The 25,444-nt window shown below is 38.7% G+C and overlaps 1 protein-coding gene across 2 annotated transcripts; it reads right to left on the bottom strand.

Moving 5' to 3' along the window:
• Positions 1-2,335: 2,335 nt before the first annotated feature.
• On the bottom strand, positions 2,336-14,303 carry SYT4 (synaptotagmin 4). Of its 2 annotated transcripts, none has more exons than XM_054033087.1 (4): positions 14,056-14,303; positions 10,335-11,149; positions 8,621-8,741; positions 2,336-5,788 (listed from the first exon to the last, which is right to left on the bottom strand). In XM_054033087.1, exons 1-4 carry the CDS (start codon positions 14,087-14,089, stop codon positions 5,481-5,483), a joined length of 1,278 nt encoding a protein of 425 aa, XP_053889062.1. In that variant the 5' UTR covers positions 14,090-14,303; the 3' UTR covers positions 2,336-5,480. The 2 variants fall into 2 exon arrangements, with proteins under 2 accessions (XP_053889062.1, XP_053889063.1); XM_054033088.1 differs by having other exon boundaries at positions 10,335-11,095.
• Between the last annotated feature and the right edge of the window lie 11,141 nt (positions 14,304-25,444).

Genomic DNA, 25,444 nt, shown 5'->3' with positions numbered 1-25,444 from the left:
CCAGCAAAGAGGAGCAGCTTTAGGATGTAGGGACCAAAAGGTTTGACTGCTAGTCTCTGTCCCACAAGGAGACTGGCATGTCAGGAACAGAAGCCAGTGATATTTTGGTACCTATTAAAAGAGACAGGACTTAATACCTTGGGGACTTGTATAGACCTTTAGAGTTGATTCAAAGTAGTTGTAGGGCCAAATTCAGAGGCGACATAGTGTGAGTCTCATGTCAGAGTAAATCACCATCAGTTGCCATAAATCAGCATAAGTCGATGTGAGGGTGTGTTTAATGCACTCACTGAGGAGTCAGTAGGGGTCATGGTATAGCAAGAAAAGCAGGCAATAGGGGATGTATAACAGCAGTAGCAGTTTTAACTTACTTCATTTTACATACTCCTGTTGACGGCTTCTCCTGCTGCAGATTCACATTTCCACCCCCTCCCTGAGAACATTATAATGACACACACTCAGCCCATGCTGATTTACTACTCTCCGACTTTCATCATCGCTTAATATCACTTCTTGATTTTAGCCTGGAATAACTATCTCTTGTCATACACTGATTCTTTGCGTCACATTTCTTTTCTTCTCCAGGTATATCCATCGAGCTGTACAATTCTAAGGAATTTATTAGAGGAAAGTGTGACCCCCAAAGTAGCATTACCACCATGGAGAATGGGGAAAAATAATAATAATTCATAAAAAAAAGTTTGTAGCTACTATACTAGCTGTTAAATCTTGTCCTGTGCATCTGAAAGGAAAATTGAATATAAAATATTGCATATCTGCCCTACACACACATAATTTAAATGCAGACTTATATAGGCTCCTTTGTCTATTCATTAATGTCCGCCTTGGAAGTTTCATTCACACCATCCTAGAGGCAATCTCATTTGGAGGGCATCGCAGAAACGGAATCAATAATGCTATTGATATCTGTGAAATACTTCTTATTTGTTTCCTTAAAACCAATTGTGTTTTCGGAATCATGTTAAAATATTTACAGCATCTGTCAGAGAAAATAGATGGCTATATCCGTGATTGTCTTCAGGACTACATTAAATCTTACAGACAGTCTGCAACATGCTTGGCTGTCTAGAAAACAACAGAACTGCAGAAGCTATTCTATTAACATTGGAATGAATAAATGTGCCTGATTCTGAATTAGTTTAATTCACTTTGGAAATGGATTAGGCTCATTTGGAATAAAGCACTCTTATTCTAGAATGAGAGCATCCACACATGGAATTAATCAAGAACAGTTAATCTACTTTATATTTTCACCCTACTTTAATATGGATTAATTTTGATGTGTAGACAAGTCCGAGGAATGTCCTTTCTAGTATAGTAAACAAAATCAAGAGCAAGACTTTTTAAGGTTTCGAGAAATAAGGGAGTAGATGCTGTGTTGATTGGTAATGGACTCAAGACCTTTAATCACTTGATTACTATTTTGAACCTAGCTCAAATCACTAGTGATTGAGAGCTGTTTTCATCTGACAGGTTGGTGGCTTCAATCCAGTTCCTAGTGGATGGGCCTCATAACATTGGACAGTAATAGGCCTGCCTCTTTGTTGGAAGTATTAGAAGAGAGCAAGTGAGAGAGAGAGAGAGAGAGGAGTGGATGGGCATAAAAAATCAACTACTCTCTCATCTCCCAAAGGAACTCCTTCCAGGGTACAGTTAATACACATTTGCAAAAAGCAGTGCAGGGAATCTTGCATTATCACTGACTCTGCTTGAGCTGTACCCTTTCTGTGGCTAAATGGAAAGGGAAAGTTTAATCAGCACTAGAGGTTTCATCCCAGAATATCCCTGGCAGGCGTTGTCACTCAGAGATGTACTGCTGAGTCATAATTTCCTTCCAAAGGGTAATCATTTACTTCTGGCAAGTTAGTAGGGAGAATAGAGCAAGATTCCACTTATTCCCTGCCGCTCCCTTTTCACCTTCTCTGGATAAGGAGTAAAGGGTATGCATCCCTGTTTACTTCTGCACCTCTAGACCCAAAGTACTGGTAATCCACATTGGTGGCTAACCAGGCTCTTATTACCTGGTGTGGAGTCCAGCTCAGAATCTAGCACCAAATACATACTCCTCTTTAAAAACAAATGTGCCAGAAAGATATTTTGGATTAACAGCATGGAAAAAGGATCTAGGTGGGAAGAGTATGGTATATACAAAAAGCCTTTTGTAAAACAAATCTACCCCAGTGTTATTTTGGGGGTGGGGATTTGGGAGAGGGAATATCTGTTATCTGGTGAAGGTGTAAAAACAAAGACCAAGAACAAAACAATTGAGTCTACTGAAAACATACAGTGGAAGAATATTTGCGTTGGGATGGGATGAATGAAAGCAGCAGTTTATTCTTGTCTTACATACATGGCACAACATACAGAGCTGGCACAAAAAACTTACAAAACCTCATACACCATGCTTCCTCCCAAATAACTTCTATCAAGTTACAACAGCATAAGAAATCAGTTATTTAGTTACAACAGATCTTCAAACATGGATAACCTCCCATTCAGATTTTTTTCGTAAGCTACTTAGACAAACATTATTTTACATGTTTAATACAGTACAGTATCCTTAACAGAGTTCAAGATATTCACATTGAGTATTGAATACTTTATAAAATGGAAAAATTTCTCATTTCAGGGCAAGACCACTTCTACTCCTGCCATGTCTGGTTTACGAATGGGTCACAAGTCATTTTTACTCAACTTTCCAAGCTAATCATTGCTTTAAATTAAAAACAAAAATCCTATTTACAATTTTTCCAGTGTAATAAAAAGTCTTTGCTTCCCACCTCCCTATCTTCCCTCCCCCGCAACAGCTGTCATTTATCTGGTAGAAATATTAACCCGTCGGCTGCTATAGAAACTTTAAAACACCCTCCTGACAACATCACGTTGGATGGAAAAATGAAAGATGGCCACAGCACATGCCTGATTTAAAAAAAAAAAAAAAAAAGACTTTTTTTATTTTATTTTACTGAATGAAAGGCTTTGTATCCACTAGGAACGTATGCTAAATCTCATCATTTGATCACATTAACAGAGATGATGCGCTACCTGTGAGCCAGATTGTAATAACTATACCCTGGTTTTAATTGTACCTTATATTACATAACACCCCATTGACTTCAGTGGAATTACTTGTGTAACATTCTTTTTTGACATTAATAAGGATATTGCAGTCTGGCTCTATAATGCTATTATCTTTGGGCTAGATTCTATCACCCTTAATTATACTGAGTAATGACTTACTCCATAAACAGTCCCATTGATGGGACTATTCATGATTCAGATACTACTATATGGTCCTGATCCAAAGTCAATGGGGTCTTTTCTTTTGACTTAATTGGGCTTTGGCTCAGGCCCTGTTTTCATAAGGTTAGCAAACTTCAGCCCTGAAGTAGATAATCAATGTCTTAAAAAAAAAAAATCTATTATTTTGTACAAACAATATGCAATTTTTTTACACTAAGTGTTGTCATAAAAAGCATATATAAGTTGTTTTGAAAATGCATTCTTATAGAACTTTATAAACATTGTGATATCAAACACGTTCTCAAAGCTGGATAAAGTACTGACACACACCCTGAAAGTACCTACATAGAATTCTTTCAGTAGTATTTCTTTCTTTCTTACATATTTAACATTCCAGCCTCTTCCACTTGTCATTTTATGGTCAAATTATGGTCCCAGTGAAGCCAGCAACAAAACTCCAATAGGCTTCAAGGATTTGGCCTTCACTGAGAGTCTAATACAATACCAATTGTTAAAATGTTTTCATCATTGGCCCCATTCTGCCACCCTTCTTCACACTGAGTAATACCTTAATTCACAAGCAGTCTCATTCATCAGTGGGATTACTTCTGAAGGAAGGAGGTACTCAGTCTGAGCAAGGGTATCAGAAACTGACCTTGCATTTTTTAATCCGCCTTATTTCCACCACTAACAATTCTTTAAAAAATATTATTCTTTACAAAGCTTGTCATTCAAAAGGAACATCGGACAAATATTTGCAGACAACACTGTATAAGAAATCAGTGTACCTAGTGTAAACATAAATAAGATTAACAGGACTCAAATGTTTTATTTATATACTTGTTTACTTTGTGTTACACTTATTTCCCCAATCTGGCATTGTGATCATAGTTTAAATCACTTGATACATACATGTTGCATACTACAGTGAAATCATGTTACTTCCCTCCCCCTCCCCATTTTTTAATACAATCATCCATAGACACATGAAAATGATTGAAATGAAGTGCTACTTTAAAATTGTTCACCTAATATGATTTAGCATGTGTTATAATGCTAGTTTGGGCCTCAATCCTGTAAATATCTGTTTCATTTTATACACTGTAAGTAGTCTTATTAATTTCAGTGAGACTACGCACAGTGCATAAAGTTAAACACACATGTATGTTTTAATGGGATTGGGGCTTTGATTTCTGCCATATAATACAATTTGTGTTTTATTTTTATTTTTTTTTTATTTTTTATTTTTTTTAGTGAAGCAAATAGAAAAAAAAAATGGTAGACAAGTTTATTTTAGATATTTTCAACCTTTTTAAAATATAACAAGTGAAAGACCATTCATTGTAATATTCTTCACATTTCATTACCTTGGTCAAAATGTTTTACCTTCATTAGAAATGCTCAGTGTGTGACGTGGAGTGGCGGGGGCGGGGAGGAATTGCAGGTCATACTTCAAGGACAAATCCTAACCGTATTGTAACATGTGCACTCACCTATATCCAAGCCCTTTTTATAAAACTATTAGTTTTAATTTGTTCGCTACTTTTAAAACATACTTATTTCATCCACAGTCATAATAATAATAATGATAATAATAATTTTAAAAAACGTAAACGTAAAAGACTATACAATATTTCACACACATAACAACTATTTGCACCTGATGTGATATGCAAAGCAAGTTGTTGAAAATGTCTTGTATTTGGGTTGATCAAAGTATAAGTACCCTAAACTTAGGAAAATTGGTTGAATTTCCATACGAGAAGGTTTCTGATACAATGGTAAACCAAATAAAATACTCTTCCTGCCCCTCACACATTCCCAATTTTTAGACTTAAAAAAAAAGTCTGTCCCTAGATCTAGCAATATATATTAATGAGGTTATCATCTTCTGCATGGAGTAGTAATCTACAGTTTCCAGTGATTTATTCATAACAGATAGACTGCTCTTATTGAAGTTTGCACTGCTTCACAAGTCTATTACTATGTAAACTCCAGCAGAATATGAATATCATATGAAATTATGTCAAGTTTCTATGGATTAGAAAGACCTTTGTTTAATGTGAAAATTTAGTTACCTTCTGTTCTGATAGTTCACTCCAGTTTTAACAAAAAGATGTCTTGTTGTTACAAGCCTGTAATTATGCATCATACAGAAAGAAAATTGCTCCTTGCCTATGGAAATATTTGTTAAGTTCCAACCCATTTCTAGGCTGCTAACCATCACACAGCATATGCCACTTGGCAATTTGTCTCCTAGGATATTCACAAATTTCCTTCCAGTGCTCTCCACTTGTTCCTTCTGCTGAAGCTCCCAGGGTTAACCGGCCAATAATCTCATTCCTGGACCCCCTATCTGAATCCAAAACCAAAAATTCAATGCTGATATCTTCAAGGCCCTCACAAGGAATGTCAAAGACAAACAATTCATTGAATACTGCATTGGGGGTGCATTTCTTCACATGGGTTTTCTTTTTAGAGATTCTCTTCTTAGCATGGTAGAGGTTCACTTTGACATAAGGATCTGCAATGACAAGCAAAAAAACCCCACAAGACTATTGACTGTTGTCCAACAGCAATTCATGGATCATGTGAATGATAAAATATATTCTACCAACATAATGACAACATGATGAGGGGTTGCCACAAACAAATAGATGTTGAGAAAAATGTCCCATTTGTAAAACTTTATCCTAAGTGACAACAGCAAGCTTTGTTGTCCATTTTTTAAAAATTAAACTATGAATCTTGAACAACTGAAGCACAACCAGGACCGGCTCCAGCTTTTCTGCTGCCCAAGCGGAAAAAAAAAAAAAGACGAGCGGCGGCACTTCGGCGGCAGCTCAATCGCGCCGCTTCTTCAGCGTCAAGTTGTACTTCTGTTCTTCTTTGGCGGCAATTCGGCGGCAGCTCAAAGAGGAAGAGATGGAATGAGGGACCCGCCACTGAATTCCCGCTGAAGACTCAGACGTGCCGCCCCGATACCAGAGGGAGTACTGCCCCTTTGAATTGGCCGCCCCAAGCACCAGCTTCCTACGCTACTAACTGGAGCCGGCCCTGAGCACAACTGATAAATATTAGATCTAGGTCTTTAGTACAGCATGAAGGAAAAAATTCTATTTGCCTATTGGCAGAAATGTAAAACTCTATATTTATGTTAAATATGAATTAGTTATTCATACTTATTTGTATAGGATAAGCCACATCTTAATGAGAATTGTGCAAGCAAATGCATTGGAGAAAAAAAAACAGAAAAAAATCTTCTTTAAGGAATGGCTGAATGGACAAAATTTATTCCTAGTGTAACTCCAGTGATTTTAATGGACTTGATTAACTTGGCCCCACAAATTTTGATTTGGTTATTTTGAACCAGCAACTCCAAATGTGGAGCTGGATTTGTTGGTATGCTATATATGCCCAGGCTTAAGTAAGTTGATGACTGTCTTGTATCATTGGGAGGGATAGCTCAGTGGTTTTAGCATCGGCCTGCTAAACCTAAGGTTGTGAGCTCAATCCTTAAGAGGGTTGCTTAGGTGATCTGGGGCAAAATCAGTACTTGGTCCTGCTAGTGAAGGCAGGGGGCTGTACTTGATGACCTTTCAAGGTCTCTTCCAGTTCTAGGAGATAGGATATCTCTATTTATTGGAACAGCACGAAGTAGCCAATTTAGAAGGTTAAATTTTGTCCATATTTTATTAGTCCTATTAATTGACCCAACGTGGGTTTTTTAAACAGCATTCAAGTTTTGCTTGACTCTTCTTCCACTGAATTCATAGAGAGTTCTACCATTGATCAGAACTAAACACAAATCCCATTTAGAATTGCTGGGCCAAAGACATCAAATTGGAATAGCTGGATGATGACAAGGTTACTCGTCCATTTGGCCTGATAGTATATTTTGCAGAAATACCGAAACAAAGGTCATATTGCACATATTCAAGTGCAGTATGACAGTGACAAAGTATGTTGAAATGTATTTCCACTTTCATACTATACTTTCATAGTTAACCAATACTTTAAGAATAAACCTCAAATAATTAAATAATTAACTGGCCTTTTGAAGCACGAACTCCACCCCAGCATTCTGTATATCAAAATCAATACCCATCAAAGTTCCGTATAGTGATCTTTATTTCTGGCCAAATAAACATTGCTAGTTAACATCTACCAACTGTAGATACGTCTAAAGTGTCCAGTTTGCTTCTCCCATATCTATCAGACTTTTATACCACTGACCAGGAGGTTTTGTTGAGTGCTGGGGCATCATTTAAGTAGTTTATGGAGTCTCCTGAGTGAATCACTTCCTATCTTGCCGAGAAGGCAAAAGTGAGCAGTAAAAGTGAGAGGGGTGCTCTCGTACAGGGAATCACAGAGGTCTATTTTGTCATGACTGGCATCTGATTACCTTGAGACATCTCCTTTCTCCCTGGCCCATGCTGACACAACCGAGATCAGAAGAGGTGCTAAAGGTAGAGATCCCTTTCTGAAGCATCTTCAGCTTTGTAGGATGTGTCAGCCTACTGAGTACACTGCAAGGCCCATCTCTTCTCTTGGGCATTCAGGATGAGTTGAGGGTTACAGAGGATTTTATTTTATGCTCAGAAGAACAGCTCATTGCATTTTATTGTGAAATTAAATTATGTCAGGGTGCCCAGTGTTTGGATATGCCTTTGCTTATGACTCTCTGAAAATAAATTGAATACATATACTATACTGTCTGTCTGTGTCTGTGTGTATCTACCATTGGTTTCAATGGACGTTCCAGAAAAAGAAACAGTTGCATAATAGAGCCATGAAAATGGATTGCAAAACCTGCTTTTCCTTCCTGCATCCCAAGGACACTGCATTACAATGCACAAATATCATGTTACAAGTGACTTATCTTACATTGCAAATACCATGTAATGAGCCAGCTTGAGGGCTGATGTGACTTCACTGGAGCTATGTTGAATTACACCAGCTGAGGGTCTGTCTCAGAAATAAACCCTTGTAGATTACTTATTTACAATAAAACTATAATTCTGCAGTATTTCCCAGCAAAATATCCTGCTGATGTCAGAGAAGTCCGACAGAAGAAAAAGGCAAAATTCAATGACTTCACTGGAAGAGGATTTCTTCCATATTAACTCCTAGGTCTCTTAATGTCTTGGCAAATACTATATAGGAACAAGCTCCTAACATTTGTGACTTGGAATGTAAAATATAACTTGTCTCTGTGAATAAAGCAAGAGTGAATTGCAGATCATACAGCCCATGAATACATGGGTGATAGCACAGATCTTTAATCTGTAAACTCCCAGGCTTAGAATGTTTTTTACAATTCTGCCTATTCCACAGTCATAAATAAAGACATTACCTGATAATCCTGAAACGTCAGCTTTGGGTAGGTGCCTGGCTTTCAAAACAACCACGGTTAGAGTGTTTGTTGTAGACTGGTAACAGAGAGAGATCAGTAATTCTCCACGTCCAGATGACTTCTGAGGAAATGAAAAGAGAACCTTTATGAACAAATATCTTGGTCAATATCTTGGCTGTGAATTGGAGAGATTAGTACATTTTTTGAAAATGTCATATGAGACCTGATGTTGGAACACATTGGAGTAGCTCTAAAGGAGTTATTTATTATTAATTATTATTACTAGGAGTAGAATTATTAGTATTATTTATTATCATAGTTCTATGCTGCTTTATGTTACCAGACTTGATCCAATGTATTCTGGTTACAAAACTTTGTTAATGGCTTGTTAGTAAACAGATTAGAAAAACAAGGTGAAAGCATATATTGTCATGGAAGAGACCTATTAGTTCACTTGGTCTATAGTAAGATAAAGATTTAAATTGATTTTTGAAACACCTACATCATAGGTAATAAATCTCAGTGAAAATAAAAGAGTATAAGCAGAGCTAAAATAGAAAAGGTATATCAAACACATGTAATTCACCAAAATCTGCAATGAAATCTTTTGACAAATATAGACTCAAAATTTTATTGAAATGTTGTCCCTAATACTCTCTGGAGGACTATCATATAAATGGAAGGAAGAAGAAATCAGGGTTCTTCTGTATAATTATTTAATTTGAATTTGCAAGAACAATGGCTTCAAGTCAAGTAAAACAAAGAAAAGAAACAGGGACCTAAAAGGTCGAACCTCTCTGGTATATACAGTATGAATGAGATGATTACAGAGCTGTTGTGCTGAAGCATTAGAACTATAAAACAATGATATTGCTGATAGGAATATTGGCTGGCAGACATTAATTCAATTGGATGTAATGCTTGATCTTTTGAAAGCAATTACATTAACATCAATACACATGCCAAATCCTCAGGAAGGGCTGGTGGGCACAATTCAGTTGTTATGGTTTTGAAATACCTTTTCATTCTGAACCTGGATAAGAAACACAGGGTGAAATTCTGGCCCCACTGAAGCCAACAGGAGTTCTGACAGATTTCAATAGGGTCAGGATTTTGCCCATAGTGACTTCCTTTTATTAGTGGAGCTGCAGCCTGTGTTACAATACTTAAGACACCGGATAATAATACAAAGGTCAAATAATACATTTGAAATCAAACAATGTAGTCAACAATGTAATTTTGTGAGTGGTTTCAAATAAAATATTGGATAAATATGTTTGATCTTTAAGGGCTTGATCCATAGCTCACTGCAGTCAACTGAAAGATTCCCATTGACTTCAATGAGCTTTGAGTCAAGTCGTAATTGCCCATCTTCAATATAGAATGGGGAAAAAAAGCTGTGCATTCTGTTCTTGCCAGCCTGATTAATTTGGGTCAGAGCCTGCTGACCTAACATAAGTGGTCCCATTGAAGTAAATTGGACCAATTGCATAAGAAAATAGGATTTGGTCCATTAGCAATTTCTTATAACAAGCTCACTGCAGTGATCATTGATTGCACTTGTATGCTTGTCTCCCCATAATGTTATCATGTAAAGCTTCTTAATGGTTGTTCTGATGAACTCTTTCCCTACTTTCTAATATACTAGTAAAATAATAACATAATAATAAATAATAAAAGCACATGACTTTTAAAGATATTTAAAATAGATTACCCTAACATTTCTTTTGATGATCTCCCTGTTCATTAGCATCCTTCCCTCAGACAATTCAATTCCTTCAAGTGGAATAAGGACTTCTCCAATGATGTCATCTCTGGAAAACCTGTCAAAGCTCAAGATCATAAAGTGAAGGATTAAATCTTGGACTTGGCTATAGGGGATCCCATAAAATGTAAAGGTTTCATCGAAAGCTGGATCTAAGGTTTTTCTCAGCACTCTGGTTTTCACTTTGTGCTTCTTCTCAGGTAAGATTGTCATTTTGATGTAGGGATCAGAAGTCATTGACTGTTCATCCATTGCTGGCAATCCACGTGCTTCTTTGATGTTCACCACAAATGCCTTCTTCTCAAAGTTGTACTCTAAAGAGAAAAAGAGAGTCCCTAGCTTGTCTTGTTTCTCTTCAGAAGACAGTGAAGTGTTGGACTTTAAGCTCTCGGGGGATATTGAATCTTTCTCTCTTTCTACAAAGTGCTTTGGAGTCAAGTTCTCAAGATCTGGAGAGCTCTGGATTTTGGGGGTTGTTTTGGGGAAGTTGCCATTCAAATCTCTCTTTTCCAGGTCGAGGTGGAGAGAATTCTTTGGCATCACTGATTTGCTTTTTGCTTCACTTTTGTCATCTGCTCCAAATTTCTTCTTACTGTTAAGGTTCTCGGGATAAATGTCAACCCCCTTCAGCACATGGACAAATTTGTAGGGAGGGGTCTTGTTGGATTTGGAAGATTTACGCTGGCAGCAGATCCAAGCAAAGAGGGAGACTGTGAAGACAAGGCCAAAAGCACTAAAGATCCCAACCACTGTAGGAATTTCATCTGCAAATCAAATTAATAGTAACAAACATGTAAACAGCAGTGCTTGAGATAATAATGTGATATATTAGAAAATACACTCAAAAGAGATGGCACTAGCAGCAACCTAGGCAGACTGAAAGGTTTTTTCATTATACACATTGCAAAGGATCTGTGTATATTTCACGCCACCTGCAGGTATAAATGTGTAGCCACACAGCAAGAGGGACCCTTCATGTAAGTACTTTTCCATATACAGTGTAGCCAATTATTTTAATTTATTGTTCATTTCTAGTTAATAACAGAGTGATTGTGAGGAAAACAGTAGGACAAAATAATATCATTAATAATTATTCTGAAATGGCTCCTTTCCATGTGCAGTTTCTAGGTTCACTTAGAACAACTAACTCAGTATGAACCCACGAGGCAAAAGCATTTTCGGCTCACTCCTGCAGCTTCTGCATTGAGTCTCCAGGATTTTGTTGCTTAAACAGAATCTGAAATATGCATTACTTGTATATGCCATCTATGTTTTATATTGCTCCCCGGACTGCTCTGTATATTGAATGAGGTAAATGTTTTGTGTTCTGATCTCAAAAGGGGTTAGAGGTATCTCATGAAGATGCTGAGTTTAATAGAAGGGGATGGTATTCAACACTTTCTTAGGAGGCACTCACCTTCTTGCAGGAGTGAGTCCTTGAAACAATAATTATACCTATAAAGGCTTTTTCCTGCTACCTGGACATTATGCATGCATGTTCAACTCTAAAAACAAGAAAATCCACTGTGTTGCTATCCTTTAAGTATTGAACCCATCTGACTATTAACCAAAGTCGTGGAGAATTTAAAAGCAATAGAAGGAGGGTTCTTGTTTATTTTACAATATTTCATTAGATCGTATATTGTGACAAAAAAACATTAGAGCTAGATTCCTCTCCCGTGTTCATATGAATCATGCATTTGAAAATTACATTTCAAAGGGGAAAACAGTGCAAGTGCTACAATCTCACTTAGAATGTGGATAAAGTGGTTGCATATAGAGTTATATCATTAGTATTTCATAAGTATGCAATGAAGGACCACATGAGCACAACTAACTGGAAATCCAATTTGCCCTATAAGTAACAAATTTTAACATCCCACAATATACCAGTCAGAGCTAAATCCACATCACTGTAAGAGTGAGGGGCTAGTAAAATATTAATGTAATGATGTTTTGTATGAATAAGGGTAATTATGTTCTTTATGTAAGAGTGCTGGTTCTTTAACACATGATTAGCAGACCTTTCTGGTTGAGAAAGAGCACAGGTGTCCTATATGAATGAGTCTGTTATGTATAGTTAAAAGCTAGACACATGGGATTACTTTTCACTTACTGTCATATCTTTATTTTTTTTTTATTGGCGTGACTGAAAAAATAGCACTAGAAAGAGATATTAGGAGATAAACTTCCAGCAGCTAAAGGGTTAGGCCTGGCTCTACATTTCTTCCAACAGTTGAGTCATTTTCCCTTCTACCCTTATTCTGTATCATTCATTGTAATTAAATGTAAGAACTCAATAAAATGACATATATGATCAATAAGTGAATTCATTTTTTTTAAAGTTAAACATGTGGCACTGAGTTTAGACAATTCCTCAGGGTTCAGAAATGGAAAATGTATGAGATGCAATAGGAGAGAACAAGGTCTATATCATAATTATTAGCACAACTTAAACAGGTTTTAAGTATCAGTTTGCATTTTTGTAGTACTTTTCATTAGATCACATTTAGACAGACTGTTTATAAAAGTGTGAATAATATGACATGCTACATCTACAGCTTCTGGTAGCATTGATAGGACAAAATTGGTACTTAAAATTAATTATCTTAATTGAATCAGTCATCAGGTGCACAAGATGTCACAAATGTAGTTAGAAACACCCAGGTGATGGGGGTGGGGGCAGGGAGATGAAATGGTAAAGAACATTGCTATACATTTACTTCAATTAGATAACAACCTGTGTTTGTTGCTATTTTCATATGGCAAATCAATTGTCCAGCCATTCAGAAAAGCCAGGTTTCTTTCAAATGTTATTTATTAATACTAGAGCAGATTCTTATCTCAGTAACACAGATGTAAATCAGGATTCACTCCATTTAAATCAAGGGAGTGATTTCAGATTTACACTCTTGCTAGAGTAAATATTTTGTAAAGGATAGTTCAGAAACATTTTCTTTTATAAACTCTAAGTAAATGTATAGATACACACACCTATTTATGTGAGTGTTTCTGAAACTTCCTTTCTGTAATAAAGTTAATCCCATATGCAACAAAAAAATGTTGAATTTAAAACTTTTTATTATTATCATCCTTTTATACTAACATCCACTGCACCAAGATTTATCTCAGTAGTAAGATGTCCATTTAAAATAAGTGAGGATATCACACATTCACTCACCTAGCAACATCAATTAAAAGAACATATATATCTGTGGATAAGATTTTATATGCCCTCCTCTTTAAGAAGACAGGGGTGAGAGCTATTCCAAGAGCATTTTGAACAAGGATTTGATCTTTGGCATGGAATATACTTGAACAACTTAACTCTGGGGTATGCTATCTTTCCTCGAGGTAGAGGAGATAATCGAGGCATCAGTAATACACAAAAAAGTCCTAATGCTTGCCAGTACCTGGGCTGCAAAAACAAAAAAGAAAATTACACATCTATGAACTTCAAAGACATAAAAAAAAGATTCAAGTGCCCAAAGGATTCCTCTGAAAGAGATATAAGGAAGCTGTGGAGATAGGTTAGACAAGATTTAAAGCATACCCTTAGTTAGCTCTCCCAACGCCATGAAATGGAACGTTCATACAAATGCCCAGCCAGCTCTCAGGCTTAAGGATGGAAATTGCCTGGCATTATAAGTTTGGGATGGAACTTGCTTACCAAATTCTTCTCTGCTCGCTGAAATCGGAGCCATTTTTGCTGCGTGCTCTGTCCAAGGTACTGAAAAGCACTTCCTCTCCTTAGCCCAGCTCTTAGCTTGCACAAACCCAACGGAGCCCTATTTTTCCAGCGTGATGAAATCACAAACATGAAAGATCGGGAAGGTTGAGGAGGAGGAGGCTGTGAACGGGGAGGGGAGGGAGCTTTTAGACCTTCCCTCTTCACAGTGATTTGCAACCCCCTCCCTGTTTTGGTTCTTCTGAGTAGCTCGGCTCCGAGACTGAAGACGTGGTTGAAACCCAAATTGACGCAATCCTGACGCTACAGGGCTGAAATCAGCACCTTCCTTCCCCCCCCCCTCCCCACCCCTTTCCCCCCTAGGGATTCAGCACACACTCATCAATTATTTTAACTGCTCTGCTGCAGGAGATTAGCTCACATTCTCAGCCTGACACAGACAGAGATGCTAATTCCTACAGCCCTTGTATAATCCACAGCCCTGGTATGTTTCATTAAGTATTATTTATTAATTTGAGATCCAGGTTGCAATGATGCAGTAGACGATGCAAAGTCTTAGGGTCAAACGACCCAGCTCCAATTTCAGGGATGTGTTTTCACTATATTTGATCCCATACACATAATGGATCGGAATCACTAAATGTCCTGTGTCTACTGCCCCTTCCCCCTTGGAAGTGCAAGAACATAGTGTTCTCTTCTCCCGACCTGCCTTCGGGTCTGGGTAAAAGCTGGATCTGCCTGTCAATTTGGAACCTAAAGCTCCCGGATTATACTGTAAAAAAGTCTGATGCTAAAACACCCACAACTCCCCCTGAATCTGCAACAGTGCTGTAAAACCTGGCACTTGAATCCTGCTGGATCCAGCCAAGTTTTGGCTCCCATCCCAAATTCTGCTGCATAAATGGAGACCAAGTGAAGGTACTCCTGTTACAACAACAAAATCCAGAGACAGAGGGATAGTGCTCCAGATCCCTGGATCTCGATCCCGACATTTTTTTTATCCCCCACCCAGCAAATGCTGCTGCTTAACGACAGAATAAATGTAGCTGCTTCTAACTCCAGCAAAATCAATCCATCTGAGAGGATGCACCGAGTCAGTCTGTGATGCTGATAATCCCAATTCCACTTCCTAAACAAAGACCATGTTTAGCTGCTTCTGCTGCACTTTAGCAATCCTGCCGGGGGCCCCCAGTCCAGCTCTCCACACACACTGCAGCTGTTCCACAGAAACTCAAATCCAGGATGGGGACTCTACTGGATCTAACCAAATTTTGGCTACAAACACATCAATAACAACAAGGAGTCTGGTGGCACCTTAAAGACTAACAGATTTATTTGGGCATAAGCTTTCGTGAGTAAAAACCTCACTTCTTCAGATGTATAAGATCAGATGCATAAGATCAGATGGATCAGATGCATCCGAAGAAGTGAGGTTTTTACTCACGAAAGCTTATGCCCAAATAAATCTGTTAGTCTTTAAGGTGCCACCAGACTCCTTGTTGTTTTTGTAGATACAGACTAACACGGCTACCCCCTGATACTAAACACATCAATGATACTCTAAAAATAGAGGGTAGTGGTGCTTCAACTATACCCTATAAAAATCTGAACATACACACATGCTGGTATAAGAATGTGGCAAAAACTACCATTTGACTCTCTATTTATTTTGATACTACAATTTGGGTGTTCAAAGACAGGCAGGATCTAGGTACATCCAGCTTTTGACTTCCCCTCCCTTCCTTTTGTTAATAGCACCTTTTTTTATTATTATTTTGGCCATCCAAAATTTAGACTTGTTCAAATGTAAGTGCATGGACATAATTACATTTGATTTTACACTCCAGAGCAGACTGACAGGCTTCCAACCATGATCAAAATATGCTGGATCTTGACACGAATGTAACTGGAGAACATATGGATGCTATCCCTGATCCAGTATCAATAGGACTTTTTTCCCCCCTGATGAAACCTGGAAGAATCTCTGTTGATATACACAGGGATTACCAAGCACATGGAACTGCCAATTTCTGACTGTCAAGGGTTTCCTTCCCTTCTGGTTTCTTAAAAACCATGGAACACAGGGAGGCACCACGTAAAAGGCTGTTACACCGTTTGCAAGTTTGATAGTGGCTGGGGACCACTTTCTTTCAGCACTGATTCTCTTTCCCAGAATGGAAACTCTGGTAAAATGAGGGTGTGGGGGGGAGCAAGTTGGTTTTTTTACAAAGTACAAGATAGTTCAGCCATTTTCCTCCCTGTTCCCCCCCGCCTTTTAAATTAACAACATGTGTCCTTTTTATGGATTATCAATATTATTATGTAATATTAATAATCTGGGAATGCCTAGAGACCAATCAGGTTGAGGCCCCATTGTGCTAAACACTATACAAAAATATAGTAAATGACAGTCTCTACTGTTACTTTTATTTCAGGTTTGTACATATATGGCTCAGTCAAACATTACAGAAGGTGTTTCTTTCACTGCCCTGACTCCCATCCTTTAGGAATTGCTAGTTTTCAAGGAGATTATGATAATTAGATAGACTGCTATTTTACATATATAGAGAATCAACTCTTTATTCCCATAGTATACCACTTCTATGACAATGCAAAAAAAGCATCACTTACATCAATCATGATCCTTCTATAGTTAACTATATGGCTACACTTAGTACAGAATATGTGTCACAGAGAATACCTAAGAAGCAGGTTGAGCATTGGGATGCTGGCAAACCTTGAGATAGATGTGCTGTTTAATCTCTGTGTTGTGCAAGCACCATCTAGTGTACACCTTAGATCCATCAGTGCATGAGGAATAGCACACATATACACACTTATGCAAACATACACAGAACTACGCAGAGAGATAATCAGCCTGTTATTTCCATGTTGTATATAAGGCAAATGGCAGAAACATGATCACCCCATTCTATTTGTTAACTGGCTATATTTCAGCTGAGCCCCACCCAAGCGGTGGGCACTTTTTCTCTCCTTGTGGTTGCAGATTCTTAGGGATGCCTTCCTGTCCTGGGGAAACATACTGAAGGTTTCAGCAGAGATTCACATTCTTAGAACACCCTTTTGTAAAAACTAGAGCAAAAGCTCAGCCCACATTCCCCTCCATTCATTTGATAAGCAAACAGATGATCGTGATCTGAGCACATCAACCCCCAGACACATTCAGCACCGAGTCAGGAAGAGCTGTTTGAGACCTTGGCCACTGTATTAAGTTCAAATGAGTTCCTGTGAAAAATGTACAGTCCAGCTGACTGCAACACAATGAGCTTTTCTGTGGGTCTAGAAAACAGATTATCAATGCACAGGCATGCGCAGAACACCCTCCAGCTGCTGAGAGAGCAGGGAGTGTGGTTACTAAGCAACAGAGACCATACAGTTCCAAAACCAGATAGGCCTCAAATAAGCATTTGGGGCTGGAAAATAATGGTTTTCCCTCCCCTCCCCACTTGCCAACAAACAGTTACTAGGTTTCGGTTTCAAAAGAGCTTGTGTGGAGGAGAAAAAGGCCTGGCTTCCTCCTTTAAAAACCAAAAACAACTATTATTTTAAAATGTAAGATAAATCTCCATGCTTTATATGTGGGAGGTAAAAACAGGGAAAAAGCCCTTTTCCACCCCAACAAAATCTTATCTCTGGAGCTACATGCTGATGCTATGTCTACACTTGGAGCTTATAGGCATATCCATGAGGTCCAGGTGGGTTTGTACTCAGGTTGGTTAGCCTGTGGCACTGCTTGCCACTGACCGTGCTTCCACAGCTACAGTATTTTTAGAACACTAGCTCGGTTATGTCTATGCAAGCTGGGAACCACACACCTCAGCTTCAAGTGTAGACATAGCCAGAGGTTCACATGTTCAAATGCAGCCACTAATTGTGTAAGCCTCAATTTTTAGATTCCAGATTTGAGACATTGACTTGATATGGACCTGAAAGGGCTTGTTCAGCACATTTGAAAATCAGGCCAAAAAGCCAAGATTTTTAGAAGTAGGAATCTAAGTTAGACCACATAAATAAGTGACCACATGTTCTAGAATGCTGAGCACCCAGACACCCCCACTGACTTCAAAAGAACCTTCCCAGCACTTTTGAAAATCAGGCCACTAATTTGGAAGTCTAAATATCTAGTGGTTAAATCTCTAGACTAGGACTTGGGAGTGCTGATTCCAATTCCCTGCTCTGCCACAGACTTCCTGTGGGACGTTGGATAAACCACATAGTCTATCTGTGCCTTACCTCCCCATCTGTCAAATGGGGGTAATAGCACTTCTCCACTTCACCAGAATATTCTGAAGATAAATACATTAACAAGTGGGAGGTGTTCAGATACTGTGGGGATGGAGGCTACATAACTACCTAAAATAGATAGAAAGCATGGATTTAGAAGCCTATCACTATGTTTCTGTCTCTGAAAAAATCAGCCTTAATTTGAAGCTTTATTTGTGGGAAAATATGACCCTAGATAATTTCACAGCATCACGATTCTCTAGGTACAATGACTTCCTGCCTACCAGCTATTTCAGGAAAAACACACATATATGCAACTTACATGCAAATACCATATAAGTAACATATAGTATGATATTGACTTTGTCTGAGACATTTTGACTAGAGTAGGTTGGATAATGTTTTGTTTTGTTCTTCTGTGGAAAATGTTGCCTTTTTGGCAAAATTTTTTAAAAAAATCAGACAAATACTGAACATTTTTGACTGAAAAACAAACAAACAAAACCTTATTTTGGAAATGTCACTGCAATGCCTCATGGAAGCTGTAGTTTAGATGCATCCATTCTGTTCTTTATGCTGGGCTCCCTGGTTGAACTACCTGCCCCATGATGCAGCATGGTCTCCTCTCTCACCAGCCATTTTGGTGTACCCTGAGTGACCTTGACAACAGTACATACTGGGAAATGTAGTCTGGCTGGGGAACCTTTAGAGGAGAATGGGGAAATGAAGCAACCAAACTACAACTTCCAGGAGGCATTGTGGAGGCATTTCCAAACTTAAATTCTGGGGCTTTTGGACAAATTTTTTCAGTCTTCTGTCCAAAAACAAAAAAAGTTTCAGTTTTAAGGTGTTAGTTTTTCATTGCAAAGTTTAAATTTTACAGATAGCAGACACATTTTGTGAGAAAAAATCTTCATTAAAAAAACAACACAACAACAACTTTCCACTGATAATTTTGACAGGAATTATGTGACCAGTCCCCATTTTGACCCATATGCAAGTTGCCCTTTCATGTACTATGCTCCATACACATAAGTAACATTAAAACATATAACTATAACAGGTTTTATGTAGATGGGAGACATGCAAATGTGTCATTTTCATATACAATATACTATTTGTCAGAATCATATGAACTTAACTATCAGTGCCAGGCGCACAAGAGCATGCTGGGCACAGCTGGGGAGGAAGGTGGCACAACAGGTGGCTTTCACCATCTCCCCCCCCCCACTCCCACAATCTTGGAGGCTGCTGGAAATTGAACCAGCCTTTGGTGCAAGTTAGAGCAGTCTTATCAGTCTAGCCTCAGTTTGCCAGAAGCCGGGAATGGGCGACTTGATGATTGCATGTTCTGTTCATTCTCTCTGGGGCACCTGGCATTGGCCACTGTCGGTTAGAGTTAGAGCAGTCTTAGCACTGCTGTAACTATCACCAGTGGATAATGGCTTTCCAAGCAGTCACATGCTACCAGCTAGGATTACCAGACTGCATTCATTCTCTAGTTCCTCCACTTCTCACACTTGACACACCCCTTCCCTTCTCCTAGCCTGCACCATAATGCCCACCATACCAGGGGACCAGAAGCCCACCCTACCTCAAATATGAATTTTCCTAGAGGAACCCTCATGCGCTCCCTCAGGGCAGCTATAAATCCCCTTTGTGTTGCGAGACTTAGTGGATACTCAGTATCGGGCTCACAAACTTGTGCTCCAAACTCACAAGCATCTATCACTCAGGCTACAAAAGACAGGTCTATCTTTTTGTGTCCTGAGTTCCTGCTGACGTCAGTGAATTCTTGAGTGGCTGCAGAATCCTGCCAATGGAAGTGTCTCTCTTCCTCTTCGTTCTATTTTTGGTATTTTGCACAATCATTTTATAAATATATTATGATGTGTTCTGTACCTCCCTCTTGAGCTTTAAGACCTTAATGCCATTTCATGCTGTGGAGGCAGGGAAGAGAAGGGAAAAAGGAAAGCTGGCTGTGGTGAATAAGGCATTTCCAACAATTGATTCTAAAGTGGTTGTAGTCAGTGTGCACCAGCATAGATTATCTTTCTACGGCTTCTAAAGACCAACCCTCTGGTGGTTAGAGACACATTTATGTAACACAATATCAGGGAGCACAGCTGTGGAACTGGCTATTACTAATACTTCCTGTGATTTTTTTTAAGGTTAGTTTTTTACTGGCAATTTATTTCTTCATGTGACAGCTTTATTTTGATAATAGCTAGACTCCACTGCTTCTGATGTGTTAAAGTTCATAGATGGTAGTGTTTGTGAGCTAGGAGAATTATTGTCTGTGTATACATTTTATTGGCTTTGCTGTACAGGACAGTCAGGGCAGCTGTTATGCTCTCAGCAAGTCTACAGGAACCCTGGGAAAGGGAATACTTTTTCACCTTGGTGACCTCTGTCTGTTGAGGAAAAGTAGGCTGTATTCCCTCTTCCTCCCCAGGATTTTATACCAAAGATGTATCTAGGAAACAGAATTAAAGTCTTAGTAGTGACAAATATATTTTCCTTCTATTTATTTTTTAAATCAATAAAAATACTAATTGAGGGGAAGAAAAAGGTACAATGTGGGTTCTCCAAAGGGGCTAGATGAGCTAGTCAGTGGGAATTGGAAACCTAATTCCATTTGGCTGCTGTGGAAATCCCAGTCTTAGTTGACAGCTCAGCTACCACAGTGGCCTAAGTTAACTGTCAGTAACTTGGATCACTGGTAAATAAATGAGAATCAGAAATGAAAGGGAGACATTTCTTTCCATTTTGAAGAGAAAGGGAAGAGGAAAATAATATAAAGCTAAATCCTGAAGTACTTACCAGGGTCCTGAATAGCTTTCCAACACTTATGCATATGCTTAATTTTATACATGTGAGTCCCACTGAGTTCTTTAGGACAAAGTTAAGCAGAAGCATTGCTATTTATAGGATGTAGCCCTTAATTTTAAATCACTCCTTGCTTTTGCATGGACTACCATAAGCTAAATGCTGTAACTGGCCCAGAGAATTATCCAATGCCATGCACAGATGAGCTATTTGTATAATGGGACGTGCCCAGTTCATCTCTACCTTAGACTTAACTAAGGGGTACTGGAAAGTGCTGCTAGATGATCCAGACAAGCAAAGGTCAGCCTTCATCACCCATGTAGGGTTGTATGAATTTCATGTGTTCCCTTTTGGACTCTGCCACCTTTCAGAGATTGGTAGATAACCTTCTGGCTGGATTTGGGGAATTTGTAGTCACCTATCTTGAAAACGTGGCTATATTCTCAGATTCATGGGCAGAACACCTTGAACACCCCCAAGCTGTCTTCCAGCATGTAAGGGAGGCAGGATTAACTGTGAAGGCCAAAAAGTGTCAAATAGGCCTAACAGGGTAACATACCTTGGCCACCACATGGGTCAAGGAACTATCAACCCCCTACATGCTAAAGTAAATGCTATCCAAAATTGGCCTGTCCCTAAGTCAAAAAAGCAAGTCCAATCCTTCTTGCACTTGGTCAGGTATTACCGATGATTTGTACCACACTACAGCCAAATTGCCACCCCACTGACAGACCTAACCAGGAGAAAACAGCCAAATGCAGTTCAGTGGACTGAGAAGTGTCAAAAAGCCTTTAACCAGCTTAAGGTGGCCCTTACGTCTGACCCTGTACTAAGGGCCTCAGACTTTGACCAACCTTTTGTCATAACCACAGATGTGTCCAAGCATGGAGTAGGAGCAGTTTTAATGCAGGAAGGACCATATCAACAATTCCATCCTGTCGTGTTTCTCAGCAAAAAACTTTCTGAGAGGGAAAGCCACTGGTCAGTCTTAGAAAAAGAATGTCACGCCATTGTATATGCTCTGGAGAAACTACGCCCATACTTTTGAGGATGGCATTTCTACCTGCAGACTGATCATGCTGCACTGAAGTGGCTTCACATAGTCAAAGAGACTAACAAAAAACTTCTTCAGTGGAGTTTAACTCTTCAAGACTTTGATTTTGAAATACAATACATTTCGGGAGCCTCTAATAAAGTGGCTGATTCACTCTCCCGGGAAGGTTTCCCAGAATCAGCTGGCTAAATATGTCCCTGCATTACAAGTCACTGTAGTCCTTGAAATGTAAAAAGTACTGTTTAGTTCTTCATGTAATTATTAGTAAAATTAGAAGTGCATGTATCTTATTAACTCTGTTTCCTAAACCTCCAGGAAGAAATCCCAGCCGGTGTGGACCTGACTTAAACCAGGCTGGCCAGCACCATCTGTGATTTGGGGTGTGTGTGATAAATGAAGGGGGGGAGGGGTAGCTCCCTTTTATGGACACCCAGCCAGACAGTTAGCTATAAAATCCCTGTTAGCAGTTGTTCTCTACTTGCTTTACCTGTAAAGGGTTAAAAAATTCACAGGTGGGGAGAAAGGAGTGGGCACCTGACCAGGGAAGCGAATGCAAAGGCTAGAACTTTTTAAAATTGGGAGGAAAAAACTTCCCCTTTGTCTGTTGTTGTTTTCCGGGGAAGAGGGGAACAGGGCAGCAGTTATGCTGTGAAGCTGAAGGCCAGGTATGAAAATCATCAGAATCATTCCTAGAGTAGGAAGATGTGATTAGGTTTAATTTGTTTATTTCTTATGGCTTGTGGATTCCTCTGTGCTAACCTTAAAGGTTACTTGTAACCTTTAAGCTGAACCCCCAGAAAATTATTTTGTGTGCTTAATTTTTGGAATTGCTCTTTGAAAAATCTAGCAACAGACTGAGTTTTCAGATGTATTTTCTTTCTTTATGTTTTTAATAAAATTTACCTTTTTTAAGAACAGAGTTTGGATGTTTGTGTCTTAAGAGGGTTGTGCACATGTTTTTAGTTAGCTGGTGTCAACAGCTGATTTCTTTGTTTTCCTTTCTCAGCTCTTCCCCAGAGGGTGGAAGGGCTTGAAGGTACCCCACAGGAAGGAATTCCCAAGTGTTCCTTCCTGGGTTCCAAGGGGTTTTGCATTTGGGTGGTGGCAGTATCTACCCATCCAAGGTCAGAGAGAAGCTGTAACCTTGGGAGTTTAATACAAGCCTGGAGCGGCCAGTATTCATTTTTAGAATCCTTGCGGGCCCCCACCTCCTGCACTCAAAGTGCCACAGTGGGGAATCAGCCTTGATAAACAGACTCAGATAATTGGTAGGAATGATACCAAGGGAAAAAGGAGTTCAGGAGAGCTGACAGTTTCTCAATTAAACAATATTAAAGGCAAACTAGCCCAAAGTGAAGGAAAGCTCGGAAGAATAGTAAGAGGCCAATAAGGCTCCAACAGGAGCTCTTTAATGACCTGAAAATCAAAAGGAAATCCTACAAAACCTGGAAACATGGACAAATTGCTAAGGAGGGGTACAAAAGAATAGCACAAACATATAAGAACAAAATCAGAAAAGCTAAGTCGCAAAATGAGTTATACCTACCAAGGGACATAAAAAAGAATACGAAGAGCTTCCAAAATACATTAGGAGCAAGAGAAAGATGAAAGAATGTGTAGGTCCTCTACTTAGTGGGAAAGGAGAGCTAATAACTGATGATATCAAGGAGACTGAGATATTTAATGCCTATTTTGCTTCAATCTTCACTAAAAAAGTGGTCAATGGTGACCAAATCCTCAACACAATTAATATTAACAAGGGGGAAGGAATGTAAGCCAAAGTAGGGAAGAACAGATTAAAGAATAATTAGATAAGCTAGATGTATTCAAATAAGCAGGCCTGCTGAAATTTACCCTAGAGTTCTTAAGGAATTAGCTGAAACAATCCTGGAACTGCTAGTGATTCTTTTTTAGAGACCCCTGAGGACTGGGTAAAGGGAAACATAGTATATAGCTTTGAAAAGGACAAAAAAGAGGACCTGGGGAATTATAGACCAGTCAGCCTAACTTCAATATCTGGAAAGATACTGGAACAAATTGTCAAGCAATCAATTTGTAAGCACCCAGAGGACAATAGGATTATACCCAATAGCCAACATGAATTTGTCAAGAACAAATCATGGCAAACCAACCTAATTTCATTCTTTGATACGGTTGCTGGCTAGTGGATGGGGGAAAGCCATAGACATGATATATCTTGATTTAAGTAAGGCTTTTGACACAGTCCCACATAACATTATCACAAACAAACTAGGGAAATGTTGTCTGGATAAAAGTACTATAAGGTTGGTGCACAAGTGATTAAAATACCCTCAAAGAGTAGTTATCAATGCTCCACTGTGAAACTGGGAATTTTATTGTGGTCATTCAGGGGTCTGTCCTGAGTCTGATACTAGTCAATATTTTCATTAACAACATGTGTAACCCCATTGGGGTTTAGAGAGCATGGGCCCTTGTCCTTGTTACCCCAAAAACAGGGTTTGGGGCACCCCAAGTATAACTTACCTATTGCCCTCTTAGTTTGTCTTTCCTAAGGTCAGGGTCTCCAGCATATACTTGAAGGACATGGATACAGCCCTCCTATAAATGATTGCCACAAGCAGTATTCTTTTCAAAACAAGATACCATTTTATTAGTATAATCAAAAATCCCTAATGTAGTGATAGTCTAGAAACACAAATAAGACACAAATTCCTTATTTATGTTATAAAAACACAAATCACTTACAAGTTAAAGATCATTTTAAACCTCAATAACAGACTGTTCAAATCATTCTAAGTGTTTGTGCTCTGTCACAGACTGCCAGTTTGTCACACAGCGCTGATACCAGTTGGCAACAGTACTTTAAATTTTACATATATAAAACCTTTTTGCAAGTAACACACAGTTATATATCTTTATTAACATACACAAACATATACTAACACTAATTCTACACTATATTATGCTAAACTGTAATTATAATTGGCAGGCTTACTCTGTCTGTTGGCTTCTGCTACATTTGCTGTTGCTGCTGCTTGTTGCTGCCACCATCAGTTCCTGTGATCAAGTCAAATCAGCTTTTTCTTCTAGATCTCTCTCTTTCTGTTCCTGGCTTCTGACTCTTGACTCCTCTCAATTTCTCTCTTCCCTAACCATCTGCGTTTTATACTGTACTAGCTGTCAGTTCTTTATACTATCTAGTTTTAGGCTCAGTATTTCATTGGCTATTTGTCCATTCTATTTTATCCTCCAATTTGTTGT

The sequence above is a fragment of the Malaclemys terrapin genome, chromosome 6 (genome assembly GCF_027887155.1).
Source record: "Malaclemys terrapin pileata isolate rMalTer1 chromosome 6, rMalTer1.hap1, whole genome shotgun sequence".
In the NCBI taxonomy this organism is placed as follows: Eukaryota; Metazoa; Chordata; order Testudines; family Emydidae; genus Malaclemys; species Malaclemys terrapin.
Note: the sequence above shows the minus strand (reverse complement) of the source record. Positions and strands in the feature narration are given on the sequence as shown.